Below are 11,375 nucleotides of genomic sequence, written 5' to 3'. Positions count from 1 at the left end.
TAAACAAAATGACAATAATACATAAATAACAACAGACTACTAGCAGTTAACTGACGTGCCAGCTCCAGACTTCAATTAAACTGACTGAAAGATTATGATTTCATCATATGAACATCAGGCACAATCCTTCCCGTAAGGGGTTATAGCCTTTTTTGTTTTTTTTGCTCTCTTAAAGTGTCAGTTAGCCATGCTTACAGATCGGAGGAAATCGCCAGAAGGCAGTGTGCAATTGATTTCTTGATGTAATATTGATTCTTTATCAAGCCTGTATGAACTCACCAACCAATCAGATATCAGTTACTCATTAGGAAACTAAATAAGGGGAAGAGGAGAACATCCCTCCTAGACATTGCAACCAATCACCATTCATTGCTTTATAAACTGACACGTTTACCAGATGCATTTTGACAATTTGACTTTTTAATTTATCAGATAAACAAAAACCATACATTTTTGTTTTGCAAATCTCAGCACTTTCTTATCAATTTATTCCTCTCAATAAAGAATCTCTGACGTACATTTACTTTCCTTGTATTGTGTATGTATTACAACTTTAACATGAAATTGACATAATTAATCAACCCTTAAACCTTTCGGTAAAGATATTTTTCAAATTCAATATCTATGTTGACAGAAATAAAAAACTAATTATCAATCCACTATTGCTATTGTCGATAATAACCGTTGCATTTACTTATAGTGTATTAATTATGACCACTTATCGTAAACAAGATATCAAAAATTATCTTTGATGGTTTTATTTCTCAACTTTAAATAAAGATATATTTGTAACCATTTGTTTATCATCATAATTACATTGGGTTCATTGATAAACTTACCTTCTCTGTTCAGCTCTATCAAATATCTATAAATTAAGCGTAACTCAAGAAGTGATAAGATATTACACTTTTATTTACACACTTTACAGCTGTTTGTCAAAAAACATCACTAACGAAGTGTATATGCACACGTTAAATGTTTTAGCATCTTCCAATGACTTATCTGATGTTACACAGTTCAGTTAAATCATATCCATCGCTAGTTGCATTTATGTAATTCAATTTTTTTTTTTATAAAACTGTATAGAATATAAAGCCATAACAGATCACTGGTGCGACTGCCCTTAAAGTGTCAGATTGTAATTTAAGACGATGTGGGTAAAACCCTAATTTTTTTTAGCATTGCTGATGATAGATATTTCCTCCAGTGAATAAGCAAATACAGGAAATTGCAGCAGTGTTCAAAATGTACCAAATAACCACTTTATTGTGGTACGAGGAGATCATAAAGTCAACAAGATGTGAACTAAACAATTCTCAGGCTGACAGCGTGATAATAGCTCAAATATTTCAATAAATCGTTGTCAAAGCCTATCCCAGCACCCCAACTCCATAGATCATAAGGTGTTTCGAACATCTATTTAGACCTATTAGAATTAACTAATTGACCATGACCATGTCCATCGTCAGGAGCCCAAGCCATTGCATAGTGACACTTATTATAAAAATACTGTAATTTTTATTAGGGGCTCGACACCTCATGATCTGTCTGACTAATATTTTTCTATACTCTTATCTACTTAACCTTTTTTTATCCATTTAACGAACAAAGTTTAGAAACTATTTTCATAATCTGCAACATATCAAAAACACAGAGTTGCTGATGTTACTGTCTCTTTTAAGTTTTTATGCATACGTAAAGCACACAGAGGTCTTTTTATCATATAAAATAAAATGTTTGCCTCTTCGTCATCCTTTAATGTATCCCAGTGATTTAATATAACAGGTCTTCAATGTAGCGAGAAATTCCCGCACCCGGAGGCGTCCTTCAGCTGGCCCCTAAACAAATATATACTAGTTCAGTGATAATGAACGCCATACTAATTTCCAAATTGTACACATGAAACTAAAATTAAAATAATAAAAGACTAACAAAGGCCAGAGGCTCCCGACTTGGGACAAGCGCAAAAAAGCGGCGGGGTTAAACATGTTTGTGAGATCTCAACCCTCTCTATACCTCTAACCAATGTAGAAAAGTAAACGCATAACAATACGCACATTAAAATGCAGTTCAAGAGAAGTCCGAGTCTGATGTCAGAAGATGTAACCAAAGAAAATAAACAAAATGACAATAATACATAAATAACAAAAGACTACTAGCAGTTAATTGACATGCCAGATCCAGACTTCAATTAAACTGACTGAAAGATTATGATTTCATCATATGAATATCAGGCAAAATCCTTCCCGTTAGGTGTTTAGTTTTCGATATTTACCTTTTAATTGTCAGGAATAGGATAGAATAGCTACCAATCTACGATAAGTTATTAGACGTTCACATTGTGTTCCAAAATAATATTATACATTATGTTTAATGCAGGCAAGCATTATCACTGAACTAGTATATATTTGTTTAGGGGCCAGCGGAAGGACGCCTCCGGGTGCGGGAAATTCTCGCTACATTGAAGACCTGTTGGTGACCTTCTGCTGTTTTTTTTTTATTTGGTCGGGTTGTTGTTTCTTTGACCCATTCCCCATTTCCATTCTCAATTTTATTCATCAGGCAACCAAATTTATGAGACTATTTTCTAGCACAAGGTCGATACAGCTGATGGTTTTGGGGGTTAGAGAAAGTAGTGTGTATATTTCAAACTGTTTACTATACTGACAAGAGACGTTATGCATACAAAGCGTAATTTTCATATGAAGTTACAATATGTAATGTTAACAACTTAAAAGTAAGTGTATTGCGGCTAATTCGTTAAAATAAGCTCATTAGTCAGTATATCATCATTTACATGATTTCTAACACACATTTCTAAAAATTATGATTAATAAAATTAGAAATTAAATGAAATCTTTGGTTTCAATTCATTCATGCAACGAAGACCTGCCAGGTTTTTTGTCTAGTCTTTTATCAAGGTCTCCTTTATTCAAACAGATCCCCAGCATTTATGCATCTGTAATATATGCAAAGAGCCTTCTGAAGAAGCTGATTACAGAAAAGTCCTCTTCATACACCAACTTGATATGTTATTTAAATTTGCTGAACACATGTGTTTGTCATTTGGATATTTTTGTTGTTTGATTGCTGTCTAAATGATATATACCTCACATCTGCTTATTCATATGTAAATAGGTAGGATTAAAACATTGTTTCAAATGTTTGAAATGTCAAAATCATTGACTTTATTACTAGAACAAGACACTCATTCGCGTCATTTGAAACCCCATAATCTATTTCTGATTCTGTGTCTGGGTTTAGCAGTAATTTAGTTTTTTTGGTTTTTTTTTAAGCTCCAACGTTTGTAATGGATTCAGGTTTTTGGCTGAGAAAATACTTTTTTTCTAGATATAAATTTAAATGAAATCGTTGTTTTGTTTAATCCCTAATTCAAAATAACAAATATAGATTTATTTATAGTAAAAAAAACTAGTTAATTAGGTATGAGTAGGTACTTTCTAAAATATATTTTTGTTTCCTTGTTCTTGTATATCTATTCAGTTTCTTTTTATTCTGTGAAATTAATAATGTAAATGTCAAAACTATCAGAAAGAAGCGTTCAGCCTTATTCATTTGTGCATTTCTTTTAATTTAATCACTTATCTTGTTACAAACGTTACGATTGTTAGTTATTTTAACAAAGGATAAGTGTAAGTACATGTTTGATAGTTCTTAGTTAAGGTAGCACAATACAAAGATTTTATAACTCCAACTCCCAAGTTTAAAAAATGCTGTAACTTTCTTAATAATGCTTGAAAATTTAAAAACAGTGGTAGTTTTGGATAGCTAACAGATTACTCTTTCAAATTAATGCAATGTTAGTATTACGCAACAATTATGTAACCAATTATAATGTTAACTGTGTCTAAAATATTTTTCACCAAATTTCCACTTTCAAATGAAATTAGCTTCTGCATAGGTATCCCTAGAGGGTTGATTTTATTGTATGTTGTTCCTATGGCCATTATCTACAAAAAGGTGTCTCAGATTTCAGATAGAATGTATAGAACAAGTTTTATTCCTAATTAAACATCATCTTCTTTTATGTGGTTAGGATGTTTACACTAATTAGAGATGAGAGAATGGAACACCATAGAGACAATCTAAGACACCCTTTTGAAGCCCATGATGTGTTGATTAAGATTGCGTTAAAATTTTCTGTATAGTTAAAGAGATGATAGAGCTAAATTCATTCGAGTGAACTCACCTAGATTTTGCCGCTAATTACATAATAATTGATTACATAATGATTGCATAATAATTGATTACATAATGATTGCATAATAAAAGTATTGCATTCATTCAAAAGATTAATCATTTATCTATCTATATATACCTCTTTTATTATTGTCTATGCGTTCATAAGAAAGTTACAGCATTTCAAAGGTTAGTGATTGGAAGTAAAAAAATCTTTGTATTGTGCTACCTTAATTACCATGATTTCTTAATTTATGTTTGTTATCGTAATTTGCCTTTTCAATAAAAGAAGACCCAATCTCTATGTACATTCGAGTTTGAACTAACCATATGTAAGCATGTTAAACAAGTACAACATAATTTTGATTTTGCATAATACATGTAGTATCCGATTTTTTTCTATTCTAATCGGTATTTCACTTAGTGCATACTACACAAAATACGTCTGCATCGGCTTTGTAAGGAGGGCACCTCAAACTACCACAGCTGGTTCTGATTGGATAGAAGAGAGCACCATCTTCATCAGAGGCTGATTTATTATCGAATTGTTCAGCATTGACATCGATACATGCGTAATCAGTCCTTTTGTAAACATTATGAGCAGCCATTAAGTATCCATTATATTCAACATTCCAGTCTTTGTAGCAGGTTTTTCTTCCTGAAAATAAGCATATGGTAAGAGGGTATTGATCATGAATAATTCCTGATAACTTGATATAACTTAATATATGATATCTATTCCTAAAGATATACCATTAAACAATATGTTTTCTGTATGGTGAAGGTCAGCAACAAAATGAAGTTTGTTGACTTTTCGATATTTTTTAAACCCATCATAAATCTTAAACGTAACGTGTCATGCGTTTAGCCTGATACATTCTTGTCGCCCCTGATGAATGTTTTGCAGACACTCTTTTTGGTGGACTAAACTAAAATTTAAAGAAGGAGCATCATATGGTTTCCCGCAAATTTCGAATATGTAATTACCAAAAGAATAGTAGCGGTCAAACAATGAAAATGATTGCTAAATAATTGTGAAATGGGTCTATTGATTACTCAACATATATAACATACAGTTATGTTTACTTATATTCATTGTTAAAGGGGTATAAGGGGGAAAAAAACGTTACATTAAAATAAGAAGTATGCATAAAATATAGCTTCATGTATTCAGAAGTTTATGACCCCATTCTGATCCAAAAGATCTTCCTCTTTGACGAAATATGAATTCATTCGTTTGTTCTCATATTTCTACAAAATCGTACAAAACCTTAGGCCAGCGAAATCTTTTTTTCATATTCGCTAAATTTTAAAATGTAGAAAATACTTTAGGGATCACAGCAGTTCAGTAGACTAATCAATCTTCCAGATTTTTATATTTAATACATGAATATGCATAATGCAAAGTCTCCATTTATCTTTGTTATGTTTTTCTCTTTTTTTCTATTGCCATGGCGTTGTCAGTTTATTTTCGACTTATGATAAAATTAACGGTACCAATTTTCTTGCACCAGATGCGCATTTCGACAATATATGTCTCTTCAGTGATGCTCGTAGCCAAAAATTTGAAATCCAAAGCTTATATAAAAGATGAAGAGCTATTATCCAAAAGGTCTGAAAAGTATAGCCAAATCTGAGATAGGAATCAGAGCTTTGCATGAGAGAGATACTTCCTTAATTTAAAATAATTTCTAATATTTTGTAACAGCAAAGGAGTATGTTCGATAAGGTCCTAAAATGGCCCCCATTTTTAGCGTAAATTTCAAACTCGGTTTTATCGACCAATATCACGATAAATAATAGCTAATATATTGACCAGCTAGGATATAAACCATTTTGTTGAAAATTTTACGTTTCTGCGTTTCATTATGACGTCACAAGTTGTACTCATGATGATTTTTCACGAAAAAATTAATGAAAATGGTTAAATTTCTATAGATTATTAGACAGAACATAGAGCGCATACGTCGACAACAAAGATCTTTTAAAATAATGTTTGTGAAGACAATTCACATGTCTTATTTGAATCTCAAGCTTGTCGACGCCTGCGTTCTATGTTTCCCCGTCCTTTATTTGGTTGAAATCTAGCTGATTTTGTCAAATTTCACCAAAATCCCTTAAATTGACCTTTTATGGATATAAAAATCAACGTGTTAGAATTAAACTTTGACAAAAAACTGTTCTGTTTAACTTTTCAACATGTCTTTAATGCAACTTAAAGCATGTATTGTCATGTAACTATGAACTTTATAATGGGGGCCAAATATGGCCCTTGCCGAACTTACTCCTTTCAATAACACAAAAAAATCCGTATTTTCATGCCAGTACCAAAGTACTAACTACTGGGATGGTGATACCCTAGGGGACTAATAGTCCACCAGCAGAGTCATCGACCCAGTGGTAGTAATAACATTAACGGTACCAATTTTCTTGCACCAGATGCGCATTTCGACAATATATGTCTCTTCAGTGATGCTCGTAGCCAAAATATTTGAAATCCAAAGCTTATATAAAAGATGAAGAGCTATAATCCAAAAGGTCAAAAAAGTATAGCCAAATCCGTGAAAGGAATCAGAGCTTTGCATGAGGGAGAAACATTCCTTAATTTATAATAATTTCTAACGCACATATAGGATAATTTTTGGAAATTCTAAGGTTTTCACAAATTTCACAGTAAACATTTAAGCTGTGTCTGAGCAAGTAACCGTGTCTGCTATTTTCTTTGGTAAATGCAAGCAACTGAAATACATATATTAGAATCAACGCTTTACTCAGTGATATAATAAGTAATCTACGTTCAAATCCGTAGACATGTAATTTTAAATATCCTGAAGTATCAAAGAACACCCTGAGGCAAAGTATATAAAATTTACCTTCATTTGCCAATAAGCGAACATAAATGTGAAGGATACACTTACACAATGAACACCAATGTTTTATTCATAAGCCTTTGATTTTTATTTCAGATGAGAACTATTTACCAGGGATTGTTATTACTGAAGATCTCCGCTTCCTATGGCAGACTGCGCATGGAACCTCTTTGTTACCCAATATGCTCGACATTCCGCGTGGGTTCCGATCAAAGATCTCATATTCAGCACCATAAAGCTGTGGATTGTCATATGATTGGGGTTCTCCATTTTCGGGATCATTTGGAAGACAAAGATAATTTGCACCACCGCCATTATGATTATAATGATTACCACCAGCTTGACCTACAACAAGAAAAACAATACCAAAGGTTCATAAAAGTTAACAAAAAAAAACCCTATGGTTTTTTAATCTATGAGCAATCGGCGAAAACAAAATGTATAAAAGATTCCACAGAACCATGTGTCATAACTATAAAACAGTATTTTCATCTCGCTTTTTTCTGTAGACACTTTTAATGTTTCTTAGTGTAGGACATTTGCTTCTGTCATATTTACAACAATCCATGAAGATTTACAACACTGAAAAATTGGCTTCATATATTGTTTAAAAAAGAACTAAACAACAAACAAAATGCTACCCGAGTTTAATAACCCCCTATGAAGAAACTGCTTTTTAACAAGTTCTTGATCAGATCGAAAAGTTAATTGAAATAAAAACTAAGACCAATTACTATGTTTTCAAATTTCAAACGCAATGCAAACACGTTTTCCTTCTTTTTTGGGGGGTTGATAGTGTCATTTGGTTAAATAAAACATCTAATATTTCATAAAATTCCACAAAGAAAAGGTTTAACACTAATTGTTATTGACTTTGTCCACATACTGAAACTATACATTAACGCCTCTCACAACGATAGAATGTAGATTGGCTACTTGCTTTTTGTGGCACTAATGTCACAGACTCGACAAATAGAAAAATTTAGACATCCTACCTATAACACGGCTAAATGCAAAAAGGAAATAATGAAACATCATATAAAAGCTGTCCTTAGAAGGAATCACAATTTTGCATTGTGAAGTCAAAGGTAAAAACAAAATGTTTCCAATACTTTCTGCATGTTATATCTGTGATTGTTTTTTTTAGAATCATAGACTACAATACCCTTCTCTTTTCACGAATTTGATCTACTACCGAATTGGGCTATTTACCGGATTTTGTTTTATATAATTAGCAACACGACGGGTGCCACATATGGAGCAGGATCTGTCTACTCTTCCGAAGAGATCTTCCACAGTTTTTTGGTGGGGTTCGTGTTGCTTACTTAGTCTTAAGTTTTCGATGGTGTGTCATGTGTACTATAATTTGTCTGTTTGTATCTATATTCTTTTGCCATGGCGCTGTCGGTTTATTTATAATCTATGAATTTGACTTTCACTCTGGTATCTTTCGCCCTTCTTTTGTTAATGATGTGATTTTTTTTAATAATTGAAACGTTGATTTATAGATGATACATTTTTTTTTCAACAGGTGCATAATTGATTCTTCATTTTGTTGTTCGTTTCAACTGCATATTTAAATCCAAAAAGATTATATTCTAGCCGTATAAAGGAATAACAGCTTATATAAAAATTAATAGAAAATCGTGAATCATGATGTAAAAATCAATTGTTTCTTAACAAATATAGAATTTATTGGTCAAACATTTCAAAAAATAAAATCACAAAAATACTGAACTCGGAGGAAAACTCAAATCGGAAAATCCCATATCAAATGGCAAAATTAAAGACAAAACACATTAAAAACGAGTGGACAAGAACTGTCATACTATTCCGGACTTGGTACAAGCATTTTCAAATGTAGAAAATAGTGGATTAAACCTGGTTTTATAGCGTTAAACCTCTCACTGGCAAAATCAAAGTCTCAAATAGATTAAACAAATAGACAATGAATGACCACAATAATAAAACTGCATTGTACATTGACGTTTTAAGTTAATCATGTCAGAATATGTTGGAAATGTTGAAAAAAATCAATAGCTTAACTTAAAAAGTTATAAATAAAGATAAACCTGAGAATGGAAATGGGGAATGTGATAAAGGATATTTCGTGAATAAAAAAGCCAACATTACCTGTATAAACAAGTTCAGAACCATCAGGACAACCTTTTCTTCCCCATCTGATATAGGTTATACCATATCCTGTTAAAATTATTAAACACAATTAACATAAATCTAAATATACGTAATTCTAGAAAACTGTGACTGAATTAAAGAATATATCTCTGCGTAAGCCTTATTTTAGTATTGGTATTGTCATCTGAAAAAGTCATGCCAATTATAAGATGCATAGTTTTCTATGCTTTCAACATCTTTCTGTTGGAACCCGTCGACCTGGAACTTATCAATTATTGGTATTATTAATTTCATTTGGAAAACAAAAGGGCCTGGAAAGGAGTATTTTTTAATCAACAGCATTGTCCTTTATGAGTTATAAATAAAGTTGAATTCTTTGCTGTTTACGTCATTCCGGCTAACAAATTGAAAACTGTACATGCTGTACCTATTCGCCTTATTTTAAGTCCAGATTTTTATTATTCGTATTGTCATCTTAGAAAGTCATATTGATTAAAATACTACAATCGGGAACAATGTGACAATGATTGAATTTAGTAGTGTCATCCCTGTAATAACGACCCGTGTATATAGCAAAATCCTAAATACAGCGTTTGGTGGTGCGCCTGTCAGATGCGGAACTTCTTAATTATTGGCAATATTAATTATGTGGAAAACAAAAGGGTCTGGAGTGATGTAATATTTAATCAACAGCATTGTACTATATTTGTTATATATAAAGTTGAATTTTGATTCATCGTTTTTACGTGATGACGGCTGACAAATTGGACCTCTTTATTTTAGTATTATAGATAACTAATTAGAATTAATGTATACTCAAATTAATGCCAGTACAACTAAGAGGACGGAATTGTTACTTCGACAACATGAACATATTCGTGTTTTCAGAACTGTGACAAAAATATTTTTTAATTGTCAACCAATTTACTCTTGATTTATCAGTAAGTCTTTATAAGTAAAGATTTCACTTTTAGCATTAGAATCCATAGTTTAATATGAGCACTGTATCCATTATGAAGACGCTGCTGAAATTATGTACATGTATATAAATGGATAGTACACAATTCAACGTGAAAATTTCAATCATCGAATTTTTCGTTAAGATAAAAGATTTCAAGCAACCTTTCTTTTTAATTCAAACAGATGAAAATCAAGCTTACTGAGACTTTTACCTGCCTGTATTATCCTTTATTTCAAGTATACGTAAACAGATTTTGAATTATTCAGCTGAAGAATTTCATAATTGTTTATATAAGAATTAATATAGCAAAAATGCCTAACTGGGACTCCAAATGCAAAATTTATAGAAAACCAAAAGCTCACGTCAATAGATATAAATAGTTCACTAAATTTCACGAAAAATAATTAACGTGAGTCAATATCCGACATGTTGACAACGACCGACCGAACGAAAGAACGGACAGACAGACAGACAGACAGACAGACAGATGTAAATTCAGAATTTGTTCAAATGTTTTTATCTATGAAAACAATGCGACAGTTAGGCCTACAGGTTTGCAATGATCAATTCTCACTTTTTTAACATAAATAACCAAAAAAAATCTCCCTTTCATAAATGATTTAAAATAACAAACAGAAATACTATCTTCATGTTCTTAAAAAAAAAAATAGATATGAATTTAAAAAAAACATACGTTCAAGCCCTGAAAGGATTGTTGCCTCTATTGTAGCATTGGCCATTTCTAGTTTGTTATCAATCAGCTGTTTCATAACATCTTTCATTGCTGTTTCAACACCCTTCTGTATCTGTTTTTCTATGTATGCTTTCAAATGATTGTTCATATTTGTTACATCTAAATCAGCCTTTAAAGTAGCTTTCATATCATCCAATAACGGCATTGTAATCACATCTCTACAACTATCCTCATTGCATTCAGAACATGTGGACGGTAATACTCCGACCATCAATAGAATATAGCAAAATCCCTGGTAAGACATAACAAACTTCCGATCCATTACAAACCTTACCTCAAACTAACTGCGCAGTGATTTTAAGTATGGCAAGTTATGTATTGCAAATGTTAGACAATTTGGAAGGTAATTATAATAACAGTTTGAAAAAATAAATCTGTTCAACGAACTACATTCATATGTTATCACTCTCTTTGAAAAAAAGAAATAAACAAAAACGAATGGAATTTAAAACTT

The 11,375-nt window shown here is 31.8% G+C and overlaps 1 protein-coding gene across 1 annotated transcript; it reads right to left on the bottom strand.

Moving 5' to 3' along the window:
• Window positions 1–2,510: 2,510 nt before the first annotated feature.
• LOC134685082 (short-chain collagen C4-like) lies at window positions 2,511–11,231 on the bottom strand. Its single transcript, XM_063544491.1, has 4 exons — window positions 10,862–11,231; window positions 9,204–9,272; window positions 7,182–7,415; window positions 2,511–4,858 (listed from the first exon to the last, which is right to left on the bottom strand). Exons 1-4 carry the CDS (start codon window positions 11,181–11,183, stop codon window positions 4,617–4,619), a joined length of 867 nt encoding a protein of 288 aa, XP_063400561.1. The 5' UTR covers window positions 11,184–11,231; the 3' UTR covers window positions 2,511–4,616.
• Window positions 11,232–11,375: the final 144 nt, after the last annotated feature.

The sequence above is a fragment of the Mytilus trossulus genome, chromosome 9, assembly GCF_036588685.1.
Source record: "Mytilus trossulus isolate FHL-02 chromosome 9, PNRI_Mtr1.1.1.hap1, whole genome shotgun sequence".
NCBI lineage: Eukaryota > Metazoa > Mollusca > Bivalvia > Mytilida > Mytilidae > Mytilus > Mytilus trossulus.
The sequence above is the reverse complement of the archived record's forward strand: the minus strand, read 5'-3'. Positions and strand labels throughout refer to the sequence as shown.

What these genes read in the sequence shown, in the direction of transcription:
- LOC134685082 (XM_063544491.1), bottom strand. Translation starts at nt 11,183, where the DNA reads ATGGATCGGAAGTTTGTTATGTCTTACCAGGGATTTTGCTATATTCTA. An exon ending in AATCCTTTCAGGGCTTGAAC is followed by an intron (nt 9,273 to 10,861) that starts GTATGTTTTTTT and finishes TAATTTTAACAG; the next exon opens with GATATGGTATAACCTATATC. An exon ending in TTCAGTAATAACAATCCCTG is followed by an intron (nt 4,859 to 7,181) that starts GTAAATAGTTCT and finishes GCTTATTTTCAG; the next exon opens with GAAGAAAAACCTGCTACAAA.